This window comes from Bombina bombina, chromosome 4, assembly GCF_027579735.1.
Source record: "Bombina bombina isolate aBomBom1 chromosome 4, aBomBom1.pri, whole genome shotgun sequence".
Classification (NCBI taxonomy): domain Eukaryota; kingdom Metazoa; phylum Chordata; class Amphibia; order Anura; family Bombinatoridae; genus Bombina; species Bombina bombina.
Window position 1 is genome coordinate 107,895,096 of NC_069502.1, and position 19,341 is coordinate 107,914,436.

Here is a 19,341-nt window from a genome sequence, read left to right on the forward strand (position 1 = left end):
GAAAACACATCAAAATGGTAGAATTTAGTAAAAGTATGCAAAGAAGACCAAGTTGCTGCTTTGCAAATCTGATCAACAGAAGCTTCATTCCTAAAAGCCCAGGAAGTAGAAACTGACCTAGTAGAATGAGCCATAATTCTTTGAGGCGGAGACTCACCCGACTCTACATAAGCATGATGAATCAAAGACTTTAACCAAGATGCCAAAGAAATGGCAGAAACCTTTTGACCTTTCCTGGAACCAGAAACGATAACAAACAGACTAGAAGTCTTTCTAAAATCTTTAGTAGCTTCAACATAATATTTCAAAGCTCTAACTACATCCAAAGAATGTAACGATCTCTCCTTAGAATTCTTAGGATTAGGATATAATGAAGGGACAACAATTTCTCTACTAATGTTGTTAGAATTCACAACCTTAGGTAAAAATTGAAATGAAGTCCGCAACACCTCTTTATCCTGATGAAAAATCAGAAAAGGAGATTCACAAGAAAGAGCAAATAACTCAGAAACTCTTCTAGCAGAAGAGATAGCCAAAAGGAACAGTACTTTCCAAGAAAGTAATTTAATGTCCAGAGAATGCAAAGGGGCCTAGTTATCAAGCCGTCAACCTCAAATATGCTGGAAGCGTATTTGTGGCGAGGCTGATTCGCCTTAGTTATCAAAGGCTAGAGACCGGCAAAAGTAGAATTTTGTGACGTAAACTTCGATCCGCCGGACTCAGTCCGACACAGATCGATTCTTACGTCACTCCAGATGTTCCGCACACAAGTGCAGCACTATCTGACTACTTTTGCTAGTTATCAAAAAACTAGCAGGTACGCTCGGCACTTTTACGGCCCAGCGTACCTGGTTTTCAAACCGCCACCCTGGAGGCGGCGGATCCCATAGGAATCAATGGGAGTCTGACCATAGCGAAAGTACAAGTTCGCTGCTGCCAGATATCCCATTGATTCTTATGGGAGCTGTCTACACCTAACACCCTAACATGTACCCCGAGTATAAACACCCCTAATCGGTCCCCCCCAACACCGCCGCAACTAATTAAAGTTATTACCCCCTAAACCGCCGCTCCCGGAGCCCACCGCAAGCTACTCTATACATATTAACCCCTAAACCGCCGCTCCCTGACCCCGCCGCAACTATAATAAATGTATTAACCCCTAAACCGCTGCTCGCGGAGCTCACCGCAACTATAATAAATGTATTAACCCCTAAACCGCCGCTCCCGGAGCCCACCGCCACCTACATTATACCTAGTAACCCCTATCCTGCCCCCCCTATACCGCCGCCCTCTATAATAAAGTTATTAACCCCTATCCTGCCGATCCCGCACCTCGCCGCAACTAAATAAATAGTTTAACCCCTAAACCTCCGGACCCTGCCAAAACCTATATTAAATTTATTAACCCCTAATCTGCCCCCCTACACCGTTGCCACCTATAATACATTTATTAACCCCTATCCTGCCCCCCACTACACCGCCGCCACTGTAATACATTTATTAACCCCTAAACCTAAGTCTAACACTAACCCTAAATATTAATTAAATAAATCTAAATAATATTTCTATTATGAACTAAATTAATCCTATTTAAAACTAAATACTTACCTTTAAAATAAACCCTAATATAGCTACAATAGAAATACAGGTACAGGTTATTAACTATTTAATAGCTTACCTAGCTAAAATAAAGAGAAATTTACCTGTAAAATAAAAACTAACCTAAGTTACAATTACACCTAACACTACCCTATACTTTAATAAATTATTCCTATTTAAAACGAAATACTTACCTGTAAAATAAACCCTAAGATAGCTACAATGTAATTAATAATTACATTGTAGCTATCTTAGGATTTATATTTATTTTACAAGTAACTTTGTATTTATTTTAGCTAGTTAGAATAGTTATTAAATAGTTATTAACTATTTAATAACTACCTAGCTAAAAGAAATACAAAATTACCTGTAAAATAAATCCTAACCTAAGTTACAATTAAACCTAACACTACACTATCATTACATTAATTAAATAAATTAACTACAAATAACTACAATTAAATACAATTACATAAACTAACTAAAGTACAAAAAATAAAAAAAGTTAAGTTACAAAAAATAAAAAAAATAAGTTACAAACATTTTAAAAATATTACAACAGTTTTAAGCTACTTACACCTAATCTAAGCCCCCTAATAAAATAACAAACCCCCCCAAAATAAAAAAATGCCCTACCCTATTCTAAATTAAAAAAGTTCAAAGCTCTTTTACCTTACCAGCCCTTAAAAGGACCTTTTGTGGGGCATGCCCCAAAGAATTCAGCTCTTTTGCCTGTAAAAGAAAAATACAACCCCCCCAACATTAAAACTCACCACCCACATACCCCTAATCTAACCCAAACCCCCCTTAAAATAACCTAACACTAATCTCCTGAAGATCATCCTACCTTGAGTCGTCTTCACTCAGCCGAGCAGTGATGGAACCGAAGAGGAGACCCGGAGCGGAAGAAGTTATCCTCCAAGCGGCGCTGAAGAAATCTTCCATCCGATGAAGTGATCCTCCAAGCGGCGCTGAAGAAGTTTTCCATCCGGGCGATGTCATCTTCCAAGAGGCGCTGAAGAAGTCTTCTATCCGGGCGATGTCATCTTCCAAGCGGGGTCTTCAATCTTCATCCCGCCGACGCGGAACATCCTTCTTTACCGACGGACTACCGACAAATGAAGGCTCCTTTAAGGGACGTCATCCAAGACGGCGTCCATTCAATTCCGATTGGCTGATAGGATTCTATCAGCCAATTGGAATTAAGGTAGGGAAAATCTGATTGGCTGATTGAATCAGCCAATCAGATTCAAGTTCAATCCGATTGGCTGATCCAATCAGCCAATCAGATTGAGCTCGCATTCTATTGGCTGTTCCGATAAGGGGTGTCCGGGAGTGGCGGTTTAGGGGTTAATACATTTATAAGAGTTGCGGCGGGGTCTAGGAGCAGCGGTTTAGGGGTTAGTAACTTTATTTAGTTGCGGGGGGCTCCGGGGGTGCTGGTATAGGGGGTAGAACAGTGTAGTTTAGTGTGGGTGCTAAGTGACAGGCTAGCAAAAAAGCTGTAAAAAAGCAGAAGAGCAGCGAGATCGGATGAGTGATAACTCTCACAGTCCGCTGCTCATCGCCCCGTACTTGGTGCGCGGCTTTTTGACAGCTTTTTTGATAACTTAGGCAAATTTTTGCAGGTCTGCGGCAGTGATGTGAGGCGAGCTTAGGCGGGCATATTGGGCCGGCGAAGGCAGGAAAAGTAGACACGTTGATAACTAGGCCCCATAGGCTCAAACGGAGGAGCCTGTAAAGCTGACAAAACCAAATTAAGACTCCAAGGAGGAGAGATTGGCTTAATGACGGGTTTGATACGGACCAAAGCCTGTACAAAACAATGAATATCAGGAAGATTAGCAATCTTTCTGTGAAAAAGAACAGAAAGAGCAGATATTTGTCCTTTCAAAGAACTTGCAGACAAACCTTAATCCAAACCATCCTGAAGAAATTGTAAAATTCTCGGAATTCTAAAAGAATGCCAGGAGAATTTATGAGAAGAACACCAAGAGATGTAAGTATTCCAAGACTTAAATAAATTTTCCTAGATACAGATTTACGAGCCTGTAACATAGTATTAATCACTGAATCAGAGAAACCTCTATGACTAAGTATCAAGCGTTCAATCTCCATACCTTCAAATTTAATGATTTGAGATCCTGATGGAAAAAAGGGCCTTGAGATAGAAGGTCTGGCCTTAACGGAAGTGTCCAAGGTTGGCAACTGGCCATCCGAACGAGATCCGCAAACCAAAACCTGTGAGGCAATGCTGGAGCCACCAGCAGTACAAGTGAGCGCTCCATTAGAATTTTGGAGATTACTTTCGGTAGAAGAACTAGAGGCGGAAAGATATAAGCAGGATGATAATTCCAAGGATTTGACAACGCATCCACTGCTTCCGCCTGAGGATCCCGGGATCTGGACAGATACCTGGGAAGTTTCTTGTTTATATTAGAGGCCATCAGATCTATTTCTGGAAGACCTCAGATTCGAACAATCTGAAGAAAAATCTCTGGATGAAGAGACCATTCGCCCGGATGTAACGTCTGGCGACTGAGATAATCCGCTTCCCAATTGTCTACAGCTGGGATGTGAACCGCAGAAATTAGACAGGAGCTGGATTCCGCCCATACAAGTATCCGAGATACTTCTTTCATAGCTTGAGGACTGTGAGTCCCACCTTGATGATTGACATATGCCACGGTCGTGACATTGTCTGTTTGAAAACAAATAAACGATTCTCTCTTCAGAAGAGGCCAAAATTGAAGAGCTCTGAAAATCGCACGGAGTTCCAAAATGTTGATTGGTAATCTCACCTCCTGAGATTACCAAACCCCTTGCGCTGTCAGAGATCCCCATACAGCTCCCCAACCTGATAGACTCGCATTTGTTGAGATCACAGTCCAGGTTGGACGAACAAAAGAGGCCCCTTGAATTAAACGATGGTGATCCATCCACCAAGTTAGAGATGATCGAACATTGGGATTTAAGGATATTATTTGTGATATCTTTGTATAATCCCTGCACCACTGGTGCAGCATACAAAGCTGGAGTGGTCTCGTGTGAAAACGAGCAAAAGGGATCGCGTCCGATGCAGCAGTCATGAGACCTAAAATCTCCATGCATACCGAAGGGAACGATTGAGACTGAAGACTTTGACAGGCTGAAACCAATTTCAGACGTCTCTTTTCTGTCAGAGACAAAGTCTTGGACACTAAATCTATTTGGAAACCTAAAAAGGTTACCCTTGTCTGAGGAATCAAGGAACTCTTTGGCAAATTGATCCTCCAACCATGACTTTGAAGAAACAACACAAGTTGATTCGTATGAGATTCTGCAGAATGTGAAGACTGAGCAAGTACCAAGATATCGTCCAAATAAGGAAATACCGCAATACCCTGTTCTCTGATTACAGAGAGAAGGGCACCGAGAACCTTCGAAAAGTTCCTTGGTGCTGTTGCTAGACCAAATGGAAGAGCAATAAACTGGTAATGCTTGTCTAGAAAAAAGAATCTCAGAAACTGATAGTGATCTGGATGAATTGGAATATGCAGGTATGCATCCTGTAAGTCTATTGTAGACATATAATGCCCTTGCTGAACAAAAGGCAGAATAGTTCTTATAGTCACCATTTTGAATGTTGGTATCCTTACATAACGATTCAATCTCTTTAGGTCCAGAACTGGTCTGAAAGAATTCTCTTTCTTTGGTACGATGAATAGATTCGAATAAAACCCCAGACCTTGTTCCAGAACTGGAACTGGTATAATTACCCCAGCTAACTCTAGGTCTGAAACACATTTCAGAAACGCCTGAGCCTTCGCTGGATTGACTGGAATGCGTGAGAGAAAGAATCTTCTCACAGGCGGTCTTACTTTGAAACCTATTCTGTACCCTTGCGAAACAATGTTCTGAATCCAAAGATTGTGAACTGAATTGATCCAAACCTCTTTGAAAAATCGTAACCTGCCCCCTACCAGCTGCGCTGGAATGAGGGCCGCACCTTCATGCGGATTTAGGAGCTGGTTTTGACTTTCTAGAAGGCTTGGATTTATTCCAGACTGGATTAGGTTTCCAACCGGAAACTGTTCCTTTAGGGGAAGGATCGGACTTCTGCTCCTTATTCTGACGAAAGGAACGAAAACGATTAGCAGCCCTGTAATTACCCTTAGATTTTTTGCCCTGAGGCAAAAAGGCACCCTTCCCTCCAGTAACAGTTGAAATTATAGAATCCAACTGAGAACCAAACAACTTATTACCTTGGAAAGAGAGAGAAAGCAAAGTTGACTTAGAAGTCATATCTACATTCCAGGATTTAAGCCATAAAGCTCGTCTAGCTAAAATAGCTAAAGACATATACCGGACATCAACTCTAATGATATTAAAAATGGCATCACAGACAAAGTTATTAGCGTGTTGAAGAAGTTTAACAATGCTATACGTATTATGATCTGTCACTTGTTGCGCTAAAGCCTCCAACCAGAAAGTTGAAGCTGCTGCATCATCAGCCAAAGAGATAGCAGGTCTTAGAAGATTACCTGAACATAAATAAGCTTTTCTTAAAAAAGATTCAATTTTCCTATCTAAAGGATCTTTAAACGAAGTGCTATCTGCCGTAGGAATAGCAGTACGTTTGGCAAGAGTAGAGATAGCCCCATCGACTTTAGGGATTTTATCCCAAAACTCCAATCTATCAGATGGCACAGGGTACAATTTCTTAAACCTTGGAGAAGGAGTAAATGAAGTACCCAGACTATCCCATTCCCTAGCAATCACATCTGAGATAGCATCAGGAACTGGAAAAACTTCCGGAATTAACACATGAGGTTTATAAACCGAATTTAAACGTTTAGCAGTTTTAGTATCAAGAGGACTAGACTCCTCCATATCTAAAGCAATCAAAACTTCTTTAAGTAATGAACCAATAAACTCCATCTTAAATAACTATGAAGATTTATCAGTATCAATGTCTGAAGTAGAATCTTCTGAACCGGAAAAAACCTCATCAGAAACAGATAAGTCAGAATGATGGCGGTCACCTAAAAATTAATCTGAAGTGTGAGAAGTTTTGAAAGACCTTTTACGTTTACTGGAAGGAGGAATAACAGACAGAGCCTTCCTAATAGAATTAGAAACAAATTCTTTAACATTAACAGGAACATCCTGAACAATAGATGTTGAAGGAACAACAACAGGTAAAGGATTATTACTAACACACAATCTGCATTGGAAAGTTTATCATGACAGCTTTCACAAACTACAGCTGGAGGAACAGTTACCACAAGTTTACAACAAATACACTTAACTTTGGTAGAACCAGCATCAGGCAGCGTCTGTCCATTAGTGGATTTAGATCCAGGGTCAGGGTGAGACATCTTGCAATATGTAATAGAAAAAACAACATATAAAGCAAAATTATCAAATTCCTTAAATGACAGTTTCAGGAATGGGAAAGAATGCAAAAAATAAGCTTCTAGAACCAGAAGCAAAGAAAGAAAAATGTTTAAATAATGTGGGTAAAAAAGATGCCCACATTTTTTATTTTTTTTTTGGCGCAAAAAAATGTCTGAATACGCATGCGTAACAGAATACAACTTGCGGCGTAAATTACGTCACCGGAAATGACAAAATTTTTAGCGCCAAAAAAGTTTGCGCCAAAAATGATGTAATAAAAAGAAACATTTTCTGCCCCCGCGAGCCTAACAGCATGCAGGAAAAAATGGTCAAATGAAATTTTTCAAGGTAAGAAAAAATAATTAAATGCATTATCCCAATAATGAAACTGACAGTCTGTATTTAAAAAGGAATACTGATTATCCTGAATCAAGGCAAATATAAGTTTATAGACATATATTTAGAACTTTACATATAAAGTGCCCAACCATAGCGTAGAGTGTCACAAAAAATAAGACTTACCCCAGGACACACCTCTACATATAGCAGATAGCCAAACCAGTACTGAAACGAGAATCAGTAGAGGTAATGGTATATGAGAGTATATAGTCAATCTGAAAAGGGAGGTAGGAGAAGAAATCTCTACGACCGATAACAGAGAACCTATGAAATAGATCCCCTAGAGGTAGACCATTGTATTCAAATAGGCAATACTCTCTTCACGTCTCTCTGACATTCGCTGCACTTTGAGAGGAAAACCGGGCTTCAACCTGTTGCGAAGCGCATATCAACGAAGAATCTTAAGCACAAACTTACTTCACCACCTCCACGGGAGGCAAAGTTTGTAAAACTGAATTGTGGGTGTGGTGAGGGGTGTATTTATAGGCATTTTAAGGTTTGGGAAACTTTGCCCCTCCTGGTAGGAATGTATATCTCATACGTCACTAGCTCATGGACTCTTGCTAATTACATGAAAGAAAGGTGTTTTTTGTGGTTGTAATAACCCAATGTTCTTATCTATAGGAACATAATCAAATTCAACCTTATGAAGTTTCATGATACACAAAAATATATATATATTTTTTAATTTTAAAATTTGATTTTCACTATGGGGTCTGTTTTAAACTTAAAATTATATAAAACAGTCTGTTTCTTTGTTGTAATGAAAAAAGTTCTAAATAGTGGTTTATACTTAATAGAAATCATGATTTTAGAGTTTATTTCTTTTTTTCCCAGTTTATTTGTGAAGGGTCCATTACTTCCTGTCACTGCCCCAAAAGGGGGCTTTGGTCTCTACAGTAAGGCAAAGGAACAGATTTTCCTTTGAAGTGTTGCTAGTAGACAGCTATAATAATTGCAGTTAGTTTATTGCCCATGCTAAATAGAGACTTTTTCTGCAAAAAATCATATGACACTATGACAGTAGAATTTAAAGGTACATAAAACAATTTTTTTTTCTTTCATGATTCAGATAGAGCATGCGATTTTGAACAACTTTCCAATTTACTTCTAATATCTAATTTGTTTTGTTCTCTTGATATAATTTTTTGGAAAAGAGATCTAGGTAGACTCAAGAGGTGCTGATTGGTGGCTGAACATATATGCCTCATTTTATTGGCTAACCCAGTGCATTTGGCTAGCTCCCAGTAGTGCACTGGTGCTTCTTCAACAAAGGATACCAAAAGAATTAAGCAAATTAGATGATAGAACTAAATTGTAAAGTTGTTTAAAATTGTATTTTGTATTTGAATCATGAAAGAAAAAAAATTGTGTTTCATGTCCCTTTAAGTTCTGTAAGTGTAGTTAAAGGACCACTGTCTTTAAATGTATAACAGTGCATATAACAAAAAAGAACTATCCAATCCATGTCATTTAAAAACATTTCTTCAAGGGTTATTTTACTACCTGCTAAAAATGGCATAAATGCTTCATTTTTCACAAAATTTCCTTCAGCGTCAAGAAAGTGTTGAGGATAAAACTCATCTGGTTTTTTAAAGTAAGTCTTGTCTTTTAATGCAGATGCCAACATAAGAACAACGTTGGTTCCCTAGAGAAAAAATAAGATAATGAGTACTTAAGAACTTATTCATTTTTAATGTAACTTTAAAGCAATACAAAAATGTCAGATGACAAATATATCAATCATTACTCTTTTCTCCATAGTTTACCCTTATGAAACCACAATAGTTTTTTACATCATATTTGGCTATAGAAAGTGAAAAAGTATATTTCAAGGCAGCCCCGGGGGGACCATTTTCAGAACTAATCATACCCCCCCCCCCCCCCGTGGTTACTTTTGAAATAAATGTTGTCAAGTGGCCTTATGGTTGCCATCCGTTCTGTACTCCAAAACTGCTCAGCACAGAGGTGGAAATGGAAAAGCAGTTAGGGGTTAAAATGACTAGACACCTACAATAATACATGCAAAAGGAATAATAAGATATTTGTAAAAAATTAGATAAAAAAAGCATGACAAGGAACAAAACAATGACTTAGAGAAACAATGTTTAAGAGAAAAGCTATTTAAAGAAGGTGTTTTTAAACCTGTCCTCAGGCCTCTCTAACAGGCCAGATTTTTAGGATATCTGAATTGAGCACAAGTGAAATAATCAGCTAATTAGTAAACATGGTTATTAAACTACTCACACTCAAGGTAATCCAGAAAATCTGGCCTTTTGGAGAGGTCTGATGACTGGTTTAAAAACCCAAACGTGTCAAAGATGTAGCAGTACCAGAGTCTATTCAAAAATGTATTGAAGGTTATACATACAGTACATAGGCAAGTTTCAGAATTGCTCCCTTAATCATGCCATATTCACAACACAATTTCTCCACTTATTTATACCACAAGAGGGCGCTCTTCATCTGACACAATTCTATAGACACGGAGTAATTGATTCCTTGATAACAACTTCAATAAAGGAGATGTATGTGCACTATCAAATTGCAATATACTATTGTGATCTGTTGCCTTCTTGTATAAAGCTGTCTTTTACAACAGTAGTGTCTTATAAAAACAAGATGTTTACTGTCCCTTTAAGACATTGGTCAACTAAAGCTTCTACTTCTAACCAGGCTCTTTAATGTATGTTGGTAAAAGATGGTACTTTATTTACAAGCAATTTAAAATACAAAAGAGCACAGCAACTTTTATCCACACCTTGCTCTTGCTTTTGGACTTTGGGATTGGTATATTAAGTATTTGAGTATACCTGTGGGTAATCCCTATAGAGAACTCTGGTTTTCTTCCCTGGGTCCGGTGACGTTTTTGGAGGACGTGTTCCTGTTCAGCCTCTTACCAGAGTGTATTGAGTCAGCCGACCGGCTCTGAAGTCTCGGTCTGCTGATTATTGCACTAGATCTGCACCTGGGCTTGTGAGTATATTTGGATATTCGTACCTGTCCTCCTTGTCAGTATTTGCGTTACTACACCATCAGGCGTCTCTTTTCTTCCCCTCTTTTAGGACTTGGCATATACATAATACACATAGTTAAGCCATAGTCAGCCAAACGAAGCATTTAACCAAAAAAACCTAACAGCCCACACAAAATATTAACAAAAAACCTATCCGCGGGGGGCGTGTCCTAACAGCGATCCTGGTTGGTCGCACTCTCCTTGAGCTCCAGCTGAAACTCTGAAAAACCGCCGATTTTAGGAGACCAACAACAGCAAATATTATCTTCCCTGAATACTACTGGGCTGCGGCATACAGTGGTGTAATATTTACCTTTACCAACGCTGTATTTTTGATACTGGGGCGCAGGATTGGACAAGAGAGGCCTAGAGCGGCGGCTCATAGTAGGCAAACGTTACCCCCCTCGGTACCCCGAGGTATTCTGCCACTACCGAACACTTAAACCCAGAGCCTGGCCACAGTTGTTCAGAGGGAGCTGGGGGAAATACTGCAAACGTATAAACAGCAACCAGCGCAATAGATCTGTCTTGCCTAACAGACAATATGGCCGCTACACAAGGAACATTCACTGAAATATACCTGAGAGATTATATGGCTAAGTTTGAAGAGCGATGTCAACACCTTATAGAACGAGCACCTTTTGACTTCCTACTAAGCCGCCTGACTAGCATTGATACGGCGGAGCTAGTTTATGAGGAAGCGCATATGGCACAGTCACCAAACCCCCAGACTGAGAATGGCCTGCAGCCGGAGGCTCCATCTGCTTTGCCAACTGCGCACCTACCCGTAAAGGGGAACACGGGAGCATCACTCTGCCTTCTCGAGGAAACATTGGAACCAAGGCGTCCCTTAAAACCGAAATCAACAATTGAGGATCCATTCGGCATTCATGGCATTTCTCTACACATGAAAGGATATGCGACATCTGAGGTGGCCGAGTGGGAGTGTATGGGGGACCCCCAGGATGCTATACCACTGACCCAAACACCTTCCCTGCCTCACACCACCAAACCGGAGTTCAGGTACAGAGAAACTGTCTTACAGCTGGGGAACTCTCATGAACAGTTTCAGTATGCAAGGCTCCCGACTCTTTACAAAGGGACATCAGAAATGGTTGGTTGGAGGTATTGCTTGCCGTTGCATTGCCGTCTTGACCATTCTCAAAGAGACTTTGTTAATGGGACACCACCTATTCTCAGAGCAAAATCGTGGGGTTAATGTTTTTGAATTCATACAATCTGTTAATTTTGCCACTCTCCCGACAGTAATGGCGTCTTTGCTATTTGATGATGTGGTGCTCTCATTCTTACCATTCTGAACTTGTTATATATACCCAGATTAGTAGACCTAACCTTATTTCATCAATGTTTTCTGTTTTACTTAAGCTAGTACATAATATTGCTATTTATACACCAGGGGGGAAACGAATCAAATGCAAACTATTGGGTGGTTTTTATTAGAATCGGAAACATTATGAAGGTGCTGCTTGGTTTATTCCTCTATGTATCCTATATCGTTATCTGTATCCTTGTGTAGAAACAGACAGGGAGGAGTTCTCAGGGATAAATTGCCTTGCTGTATTATTTATATGTTGTCATAAAATAAGTTAGAGCACGTCACTTATAAATGTTTCACCCTCCCTCTTCTACAACAGTTCAGTGCCATGATGTCTTTCTCCATGTGGCTTGCGGCCGGAGCCGCGGGAGACTGTACTATTAGAATAAAACAGGGGACTGGGGACTGTTTCATTGTTGTAAGAGGCTCTGAATCCTATAAATTTAGAAGTTTTATGGGCATTCATAACCTACCTGGGGAATAAGAAAGTCATTTCTAAATAGCCTCACAAGCTCACTACTATGACTAATATATCACTTCTGTATGCATGGTGGAACTCCTTCTTGATCTACATATCTATTATTCTCTTGTTCTCATGCACCCAACATGATACCCACATATACATATACCTACAACCCCCTTAGGGAATTAGACATTTCATTCTTATTTTTCTCACTTGCTACCACTTAGTCACATATTTCAGTATGCCCAAGATAGCGACTTAACCTTGTATCCTAGGCAAGGTTCATTACTGGCGCATTGGTATACCTTCCCCCCCTCTTTCCTATATACTCATCAAGTCACACATTCTCATCTTCACTTCTTTACACCTTCTCAAATGTGTCTTCTTTGCTCCTTCTATATAAAAGAAATTTGTAAGTACTAGACTAGGCTCTGCATAATTTAATTTAGTTAAGCGTTATTAACAAAAAGGTTTGGTTTTGGCCTCTTGAGTATAAGCTATATACTCAATTGTTTGTATGTTTATTTTCTTTGTTATTTTAACTTAACCCCCGGATGTACATAAGAATAGCCTATTAGGTCCAAGAGTGACCTGCAATAGCAATATAAGGGGGGAATAATGAGGACTATAGCCATTTAAGTGCACTGTATCTCTAACACGATGTGTATATCTGACATTCTGTTACATATGTATTGTGTTTGTTTTCTATCCTCAATAAAAGATTAAAAAAAACAAAAAAAAAAAACCTATCCGCTGAAAACAAAGTATTAACAACAAAAAAACACCCGCACAAAGAAACACCTAACCGCCCACCCGAAGTATTAACAAAAAAAAAAACATAAACACCTGCACAAAGTATTAAAGGGATACTAACCCCACATTTTTTCTTTCATGATTCAGATAAAGCAAGCAATTTTAAGCAACTTTCTAATTTACTCCTATTATCAATTTTTCTTTGTTCTCATGTTATCTTGATTTGAAAAAGCAGTAATAAAAGGTTAGGAGCCGGCCCATTTTTTAGTTCAGCACCTGGGTAGAGCTGCTGATTGGTTTGCTACATTTAGCCACAAATCAGGAAGTGCTACCCATGTGCTGAACAAAAAATGGTCTGGCTCTAAAGCTTACAGTACTGCTTTTTCAAATCAAGATAGCATGAGAACAAAGAAAAATTGCTAATAGGAGTAAATTAGAAAGGTGCTTAAAATCTCATGCTCTATCTGAATCATGAAAGGAAAAAAATGGGTTTAGTATCCCTTTAACCAAAAAACACCTAACCGCCCACACAAAGTATTACCAAAAAAATAAAAATAACCGCCAGAAAGAAATATTAACAAATACCTAATGCAAAATGGACCTCTAAAGCGCCAACACCCACGTCGCAAAATAATAAAGTAATTAACCCCTAATCGGCAAATTAAAATATTAACCCTTAAACCGCCAAACCCCCACAACACAAATTACATAATTACACTATTAACCCCTAAACCGCAAAAACCTCCACAACGCCAACTACCTAATTACAATATTAACCCCTAAACCGCCAACCCCCTCAATGCAAAAAAATAATAATCTAATCACTAAGCCCCCTAACCTAAAACCCCATAAATTAACCCCAATTATTTTACAAGATTTAAGATTAAATAAAAAAACCCTATTACAAAAATTAAAAAAATCGAACATTACAAAAAAACAAACACTAGAAAAAATAAATGTAATAATCCAAAATAAAAAAATTTAAACCTAAACTAATACCCCTATAAAAAAGCCCCCCCCAATAAAAATAACCCCCAATCTAACACTAAATTACCAATAGCCCTTAAAAAGGGTTTTTTGTAGGGCATTGCCCTGAGTTAAACAGCTCTTTTACCTAAAAAAATTACAAAGTCCCCACTAACAGTTAAAGTCTAAAAAAAACCTGATTTGAACAGCCAATAGGATTTCAGTAGCTCTCATCCTATTGACTGATTTCAACATTTCAGCTAATAGGAATGCAAGATACCTAAATGGGGTACCTTGCATTCAATATTCAGTATGCGGCGGTGACCGCATGAAGAGGATCCTCCACGCCGGTCCTACTTCGCAACCGCCGGTCCTGCTCCGCAATTACTGGTCCAGCTCCGCGCTGGATGAAGATGCCGCCGCCTGGAAGAAGACCTTCGCCGCCAGACTTCAGGAACTGTGAGTACCTATTTTGGGGGTTAGACTTGGGTTGTTTTGTTTTCTTTTGGGGTGTTTTTTTTTTATATTAGGGATTTTTTTTATTGTTTAATGGGCAGCAATGCACATACAATTGTCCCTTTAGAGGCAATGGGTAGCTTAGGTTTTTTTAGACTAAGGTTTTTTTTATTTTGTGGGTTTGTGTGGGTGGGGGGGGGGGCTTACTTTTAAGGGGTACTTTGTAATTTTTTTAAGGGTAAAAGAGCTGTTTAACGTAGGGCTATTCCCCACAAAAGGCAATTTTAAGGGCTATTGGTAGTTTATTGTTAGATTAGGAAGTGTTTTTATTTGGGAGGGTTATTTTTATAGTGGAATTAGATTAGGTTTAATTTTTTTATTTTTGATAATTTTGTTTATTTTTTCAGTAATTTTAAATAAGAGTGCCCTCTGGGCAGGCTTATCCCCTATTTTTCAATAAAGCACAAACCTATAGCAAATTATTTTGAAAGGGGCGCACACTTTGGGGCCTATCTATCATGCTCCGAATGGAGCTTGAGGGCCCTTGTTTCTGGCGAGCCTGCAGGCTTGCCAGAAACAGCAGTTATGAAGACAGCTGCTCCATAACCCTGTCCGCCTGCTCTGATGAGGAAACAGGAATCGCCACAATTCAACCCGATCGAGTACGATCGGGTTGATTGACACTTCCCTGCTGGCGGCTGATTGGCCGTGAGTCTGCAGGGGGCGGTGTTGCACCAGCAGCTCTTGTGAGCTGTTAGTGCAATGCTGAATACAGAGAGCGTATTGCTCTCCGTATTCAGCGATGTCTGTCGGACCTGATTCGCACTGTCAGATCAGGTCCGACAGACATTTGATAATTCGGCCTCTTTATCTGACTTGAATACAGCTATTGTTATCTAAATATAAAGTTTAGTTCCACTTAAACAGTAAATCTGTCAATTTTCCTTCCTTTCCACAGTGTTTCATAGCAGACAAACTAGTAAAATAAAAGGACCAAACTGAATAGTATAAAGTGTAAACTGAAGCGGTGGGGTTAGGGGGGGGGTGAAGAGAAAATTGGAGAGAACCCCCTACCTGGCATGTGCCTAACTTTTGCCTTTTACTATAAACTGTTATTCAAATACAGCATAGAGGAATGAGCATAGATCCAGCACCTGAAAAGAATGTTTGCACAACTGACATATTTCTCCTGTTATAGGCTGCCCTCTCTTTCTACATTGGAAAACTAACCACCACTGCACTGCTATGTTTGCCAGGGGAGTTTTTCATTGGGCACACTAAAAACTGTAGTGATGATTGACTGTCACTAAAAAGCACTACAGGGAGAAGTGCAGTGGTTTAAATTACTCCTCAGTCAAAGTGCTAGCTATCTTCTGTTAGCAGAACTAGATTTACCTCTCTGGAGCCTCTAGTCCAGGGGTTTTCAAACCTGTCCTCAGCACTACCTAACAAAACAGATTTTAAGGATATCTGAGCTGTAGCATAAGTGAAATAATCAGCTAACTAGTTTACATGGTTATTAAAGAGACATTAAACACTTTCAGAAGGTTATATAAAATGACTCATCATATATACAAAAAAAACCTGCAATATACATTCATTATTTATTTTGTCCCCTTTTCCGGTAATTCCATTCTGAAATTGTGCGCTTTTCATTTCCTTTGGACATGGTAGTGCAGAAGACTGTTATATTCCACACAGCCATTGGCTGCACACTCTAGTGACCTATTTATAACTGTCCCTAATTGGCCACAGCAGAGAAGGTAACCTAAGTTACAACTTTACACTTATTTTGTCAATATTAAACAGCTAATAAACCTTTAAAAAATACACTCAATGTAATCCTGAAAAGCTGGCCTGTTAGGGAGGCACGAGGACAGGTTTTAGAACACCTACCCTAGAGTTATCTTAGGAAAGAAAGCTGTATCAAAGATATAAAGTACTGAGAACTGGGCCTACAGCTCAAGGCATAAGTAATATACAAATAACCTTTTTATTACTTAATCTTTCTCCCTATTATGACCAAACTAAAATAAAATAGTTCTCCTTGTGCTACTTTCAGTATAAATATTGTTTAATTGTAGACATTTGAATCACATAAATATGTTGACTAAATTAAGAGAAAATGATTTAAAATCGATAGTACACAACTGAATTATGAATATTTACAAATTAACAGTTATGCTGTATATAAATAGGGAATTATTAACAGGTGAATGTTATGAGCATATTGCAGAACTAGAGTTGCCAGGGGAGTTAGCTCTTTAGCAAGGTAGGAAGCTTTTTGTGTAAAACCCCACACCCTCCTTTATGCCTTTGTGTATGAGCCGTGTGCACACACTGAGGAAGACCTATTTGCTAACATTCCAAGCATAAGCATTCTATCATTCAGGGGCTATACCAGGCCTGTCATCTGTTTTAATGCAGCCCACAAGCTAATAACAGTTTTTACATATTTTAGATGCTTGGAAAAAATCAAAAGAAGAAACATATTTTGTGACACATGAAAATTCTATGAAATTCAAAGGTTGGTGCTTAGCTCCCATTTCATACATTCCAACCCCTATAACCTTAGTCAAAGAAAAACAAAATAATAAATAAAAACAGACACACAGAGCTGGGTAAAAGACCTTTTTTTTTTTTAGATGGGGTTTATTCAATAAATAAACCAAAATTAACTTTTCTTGAAGTCATTTAACTAGAAGTGGTGGCATATGAGGCCATATTAAACCCCAAACATCTAGAGGTCAGGGCACAGATTTACTTCAGTGCGAGTCTGAATCACAGCCCCAAATAATACAGTATCAGACGCCCTAAGGGTTCTTCAGCTTGCAGGCCCGTGGGACGGGGCAACACACCTGGGGGCCGCCCATTAGCTCGACTGTCACCCCTGCGGAACCTGTGCTCAAAGATTGGGCCTTGAACTTCCGCTGCTAGAACATTACTATTGTAATGACTTCAACCCATAAGGCACTGAGGTAATGTGCCATATAACACAAACTACTCCCCAGGAGCACTCTAACTTATGATTAGGCCAACTAACCCTTATCCTTGCCTACACCTATGCCAGCAACCCTACGGGAGCCATTATCCTCTATCGCCGCCACCTGTCAGATGTCATTTTCTTCCAAATGTCTCATTCTACTACATTTCTCCTTTTTCAGTTTTTTGTTGTTTTTCTTTAAACCTGGGGAGGGCGATTGGGTCAAACCTCTCCCCGGCATACAGAAGAAAAGAGGAAGAAAAGCCTTCTCCCTTCACTTAATGGAACATTGTACCCTAGATTGTTCTTTGCCTAAATGTTTTGCAGATGATCCATTTATATTGCCCATCTGGTAATGTTTTTGTAACAATGTATAGTTTTGTTTATTTTTTACTAACTTTGTGATGATTTTCAGACTCCTAACCAAGCCCCACAGTTTCAGATGTATACGCGAGTATACAGACTACTGCTGGCTCCTATTTATGTTAGCTGTCTTTTCATATGCAGGAAAGAGGGGAGGGGGGAGTGTCTGCCCTTCTTGTTGTCCCAGCCTAACATCATCAACAGTACTAAACTGGGAGATTCTAAGTAAGTTTTTAAAAGATTTTATACCGGATTTTTATATCAGTATCTGTGCATATTAATATTTATAGTAGTGCCTATTACATGCAGTTATATGAAAATGAGTGTATACTGTCCTTTTTAGTATGGTGAGTACACCCCCCCCCCACATACACTAACAAGCAACACAGTTGCAACCAGGGAAATCTCCCCAGGGGCTTACATGTCATCTAGGGCAGGGGTCAGCAACCTTGGGCCCCCAGATATTTTGGAACTACATTTCCCATGATGCTGAGACGCTCTTTAGACTGTCTGAGCATCATGGGAAATGTAGTTACAAAGCATTTGGGGGGCCAAGGTTGCTGACCCCTGATCTAGGGAGCCAGCCCCTTCATTTTATTTCTGGATACAAGATCTCTGCACTACCATAGTGTTGCTTTTCCAATAGCTTTCTTTTTTTGGGGATAATATAAGAAATAAATGTATTTATACACTAATACAATATAAATAAAACATTGTATATATTATTTAATAAGTCAGACATTTTAGTAAGATTTTTTTTTTACTAATATATATATATAGAAGGAATTACATTTCTACAGACCTTTGGAAGAACATGGCCTTTAAAAACTACATCCTGTGTGATCTCACGTGGAACACTGGCTGGTACAATGTTAGCAAATCTTTGAATTTCGTGAATCACAGCGTCAGTATACGGCATTTTTTTGCGGTGTTCCATATGAGGATGGGCAGATCCAATCACTTTTTCAATTTCATTTTGTACATTTTCTGTGAGAAATATATTATTCATTTTAACTTTTAAAATCCAGTGGTTCACATCAAGGCACTTTCAATAAAAATGGTTGAAACATAAAAACAGATAAGAACCAGGAGTCCCATCAAGTCTGCCCACAGTTATTTGTGAACTAAAAGCTTAAAGGAACATGAAACCCCAAATTGTTCTTTCATGATTCAGCTAGAGAGGCAAACTTAAAGGGACAGTCTAGTCAAGAATTGGTATTGTTTCCAAAGATAGATAATCTCTTTATTACCCATTCCCCAGTTTTGCATAACCAACATTGTTATATTTATATACTTTTTACCTCTGTGATTACCTTGTATCTAAGCCTCTGCAGACTGCCCCCCTTATTTCCGTTCTTTTTGACAGACTTGCATTTTAGCCAATCAGTACTAACTCATAAATAAGTCGACAGGAGTGAGCACAATGTTATCTATATGCCACACATGAACTAGCGCTTTCTAGCTGTGAAAAACTGTCAAAATGCACTGAGATAAGAGGCTTCCTTCAAGGGCTTAGAAAATAGCATATGAGCCTACCTAGGTTTAGCTTTCAACAAAGAATACCAATAGAACAAAGCAAATTTGATTATAAACGTAAATTTGAAAGCTGTTTAAAATTGCATTCC

The 19,341-nt window shown here is 39.0% G+C and overlaps 1 protein-coding gene across 2 annotated transcripts in view; it reads right to left on the reverse strand.

Annotated features, from left to right (window-relative positions):
• The window catches only part of LOC128655962 (cytochrome P450 2K1), a 103,099-nt gene that overhangs the window by 4,363 nt on the left and 79,395 nt on the right, over window positions 1–19,341 (reverse strand). For both annotated transcript variants that reach the window (XM_053709572.1, XM_053709573.1), the window contains 2 exons: window positions 18,519–18,703; window positions 8,887–9,028 (listed from right to left, as the gene is read on the reverse strand). In XM_053709572.1, the coding sequence (XP_053565547.1) occupies window positions 8,887–9,028; window positions 18,519–18,703 (327 nt within the window). The remainder of the gene's footprint in view (window positions 1–8,886; window positions 9,029–18,518; window positions 18,704–19,341) is intronic.